Below are 3,418 nucleotides of genomic sequence, written 5' to 3'. Positions count from 1 at the left end.
GTGTTCTGCAAAGCGGTCCCCGAGTCTCCGCTTGGTTTCCCCGATGTAGAGGAAGCCACACCGGGTACAGCGGATGCAGTATACCACATTGGCAGATGTGCAGGTGAACATCTGCTTGATGTGGAAAGTCTTCTTGGGGCCTGGGATGGGGGTGAGGGAGGAGGTATGGGGGCAGGTGTAGCACTTCCTGCGGTTGCAGGGAAAAGTGCCGGGTGTGGTGGAGCTGGAGGGGAGTGTGGAGCGGACAAGGGAGTCACGGAGAGAGTGGTCCCTCCGGAAAGCAGATTAGGGTGGGGAGGGAAAGATGTCTTTGGTGGTGGGGTCGGATTGCAGATGGCGGAAGTGTCGGAGGATGATGCGTTGGATCCGGAGGTTGGTGGGGTGGTACGTGAGGACGAGGGGGATTCTTTTTTGGTTCTTATTGCGTGGACGGGATGTGAGGGATGAGTTGCGGGAGATGTGGGAGACACGGTTGAGGGCGTTCTCGACCACTGAGGGGGGGAAGTTACGGTCCTTGAAAAACGAGGACTACTGAGATGTACGGGAGTGGAATGCCTCATCCTGGGAGCAGATGCGGTGGAGGCGAAGGAATTGGGAATAGGGGATAGCATTTTTGCAGGAAGGTGGGTGGGAGGAGGAGTATTCTAGGTAGCTGTGGGAGTCGGTGGGCTTGAAATGAATATCGGTTTCTAGGTGGTTGCCCGATATGGAGACAGAGAGGTCCAGGAAGGGGAGAGAGGTGTTAGAGATGGTCCAGGTAAACTTAAGGTTGGGGTGGAAGGTGTTAGTGAAGTGTATGAACTGTTCGAGCTCCTCGTGGGAGCACGAGGCGGCGCCGATACAGTCATCATTGTAACGGAGGAAGAGGTGGGGTTTAGGGCCGGTGTAGGTACGGAAGAGGGATTGTTCCACGTAACCTACAAAGAGGCAGGCGTAGCTTGGGCCCATGCGGGTACCCATGGCTACCCCCTTTGTCTGTAGGAAGTGGGAGGAATTGAAAGAGAAGTTGTTGAGGGTGAGGACGAGTTCGGCTAAGCGGATGAGGGTGTCAGTTTCACATTTATACTTCTGGACATAATTTTTGTTTCTTGTGCCATCATTCTTTTTATTATTTAATCTATCCTTTCTGCTGCACCATCCAGTCAGTTTATATTAATTAGATTTAATTTGTACACCTGTTGGACACAAACTAGGGATCCATTTGCCTCCTGACAATGGGAACTGACTAAAAATGTGGCTGCTGGGTGAGCAGGTGTTTCTCTGTAAATAAATGCTGATAACTTTCCCTAAAGATTGGCTCCTGTTTCATTCTTCACTATCCTGATTTCTGGTGGAATATCATACTTTCTCTTGGTTTCTGTCATCCTCTACCTGCATCCCTCTTTCTCTTTTAACCTATTACCTCCCAAATGTTTCTTAGTAAACATTAACTCTGCTTCTCTTTTCACCTGCTGAAAATTCCCAGCATTTTCTGTTTGTAGTTAGATTTACAATCTTCACGGGTTTTGCTTTGGTACCACTTGGTCCCAGTATTAAACTGTATTTTTCGTTATTTATTTTATCTTCTGTCTCATTGCTCTGTGCATCAGCATTCCCAGTGACAAAAACTCCGATCCCAGATTCTAACTCCGGTACTAACTGCTCATCATCTGTTACCTCCCGAATAGTGAAGAAGAAGAAACCAAAAAGGACAGGTCAGTGACCAGCAGCAAATGTTACTCACTCCTTACCCACCTCAAACAGCAACGCTTTACCCAACATTTTGATCCTGATTATAGCGAATTTCAAATTCACTGGGGTACTGGATCATCCCCGTGCCCCCACCCCCACCCCCACACAGAACACTCGCTCGCTCGCTCACTCACTCACTCACTGTCACTGGGGTACAGGGTCCCCCACACACACACCGACTCTCACTGGGGTACGGGTCCCACACACACACACACACTGACTCTCACTGGAAATCCATTCTGTGTGTGCTATGTTTTTGATAATAGTGTCTGGTCTTCCTTCTATTGTTTATCCAGACAAGCCATCTTTGTGTAAAGTGTCTTGTGATCAGAAAGCAGGGCCCCAGCTAGCTCTTTGTGGGATCACATGGTCAGATGGCTTTGTGTGGGTCAGTAACGTAGCTGAGGTGCAATCCGCGTGTGGGTGATTTAGTATCCTTCTGCCAGCGTAACCCGCAGCTTCTGAACCCCTCACACAAATTGAGGCACAGGCAGGGAACTGGGGAGTAGGATCACTCACTGAACAAGAGGAGACAGAGAAAGGCAGAAAGAAGGAAGGACAGCATTAAAATCATTGTGAAGAGTGTTAACCCAGTGAGTTCACTCTGATGTTGGTTATGAACTTTGTGATCAGTTATTTCTGTGACTGATGGTTTCTGCTGGTGACTTTACCGGGAGGTCAGGACTGGCTCAGATTGGGAGGGAGAGAACACTGTGAGTGTGTTTGTCTGGCTGCACAGTGGGATCAACCTTAACAACATTGTGTCTCCTTCAGGACCTGATGATTGTACCGTCCAGGAACAGCTGCAGGAGATTGAGGAGAGGGTTGAGATTTTTACGGTGGAGGAATCGAGTGAAGACCAAGAGGAGGAGCTCACTGCCCTAACAGTCAGAGCAAAAAGTAACAGCAGAACCAAAATGGAAGGTGCGAGGGATTCTGCCCATTTGCGATGGTGACATTTCCCTCCCCTTTACCCCCCTCCCTCCACCCCGACCCCCTGCCTCAACCCCCTTAGGCAGGTTTATAGGTTTCCATGAGATTCCCCCCACATTCTTATAAAGTCCAGTAAATATTGTCATAACTGATCCAGTCTCTTCCTGCTGAGATGGGGAGACTATCACTGCACCCAATACTCCAGGTGTGGTCTCACCAAAGTCCTGTACAGCTGCAGCAAGACCTCTCTGCATTTTGCAATCAGAATCGGGAAGATTGTCCCCTGATCTGATATCCCCCGCCCATCACTGACATAGACCCTAAAACAGAGCTCCCCCACCCTCCAAAAACAGACCCTAAACCCTGCCCCCCAGCCCCGCCCACGACACAGAGCCTGAGCACATGCTCCTGTCCTGACCCAGAGCTGCCTTGGAGTCAGGATGATATCCCTTTCATACAAAGATTGGACCTTGTTTATTGACTGAAATCTGTTCCATGTTTTATTTGAATGTGCTGAGCTCAGTGTGGGAAACGCTCACCAAGATATTTACTCAGCACTGGCTGCCCAACATGGGCTGGAGATTTTAACATGGATCAGAGTTTGCATTAATCCCCAGCTCACAGGAACTTCAGAAAGCAAACTGAGTGTTGGAGCCGATAATTTCAGGTGACCTGGTGAAAGAGGAACATTTCCAGGAGATTAGAGACTGTGAGGGTTCAGGGAGGCTGTGAGGGTTCAGGGAGGCTGTGAGGG

General features: G+C 49.4%; 1 protein-coding gene across 1 annotated transcript in view; it reads left to right on the top strand.

Annotated features, from left to right (window-relative positions):
- Positions 1-1,589: 1,589 nt before the first annotated feature.
- The window catches only part of LOC109915575 (tubby protein-like), a gene marked incomplete at both ends in the record, with an annotated part of 4,327 nt that continues 2,498 nt past the window's right edge, over positions 1,590-3,418 (top strand). Inside the window, 2 exons of the mRNA XM_048594285.1 lie at positions 1,590-1,694; positions 2,506-2,655. Coding sequence (XP_048450242.1) covers positions 1,590-1,694; positions 2,506-2,655 — 255 coding nt within the window. The remainder of the gene's footprint in view (positions 1,695-2,505; positions 2,656-3,418) is intronic.

Source organism: Rhincodon typus, unplaced genomic scaffold (genome assembly GCF_021869965.1).
Source record: "Rhincodon typus isolate 14 unplaced genomic scaffold, sRhiTyp1.1 hic_rhity00007660, whole genome shotgun sequence".
In the NCBI taxonomy this organism is placed as follows: Eukaryota; Metazoa; Chordata; class Chondrichthyes; order Orectolobiformes; family Rhincodontidae; genus Rhincodon; species Rhincodon typus.
Note: the sequence above shows the minus strand (reverse complement) of the source record. Positions and strands in the feature narration are given on the sequence as shown.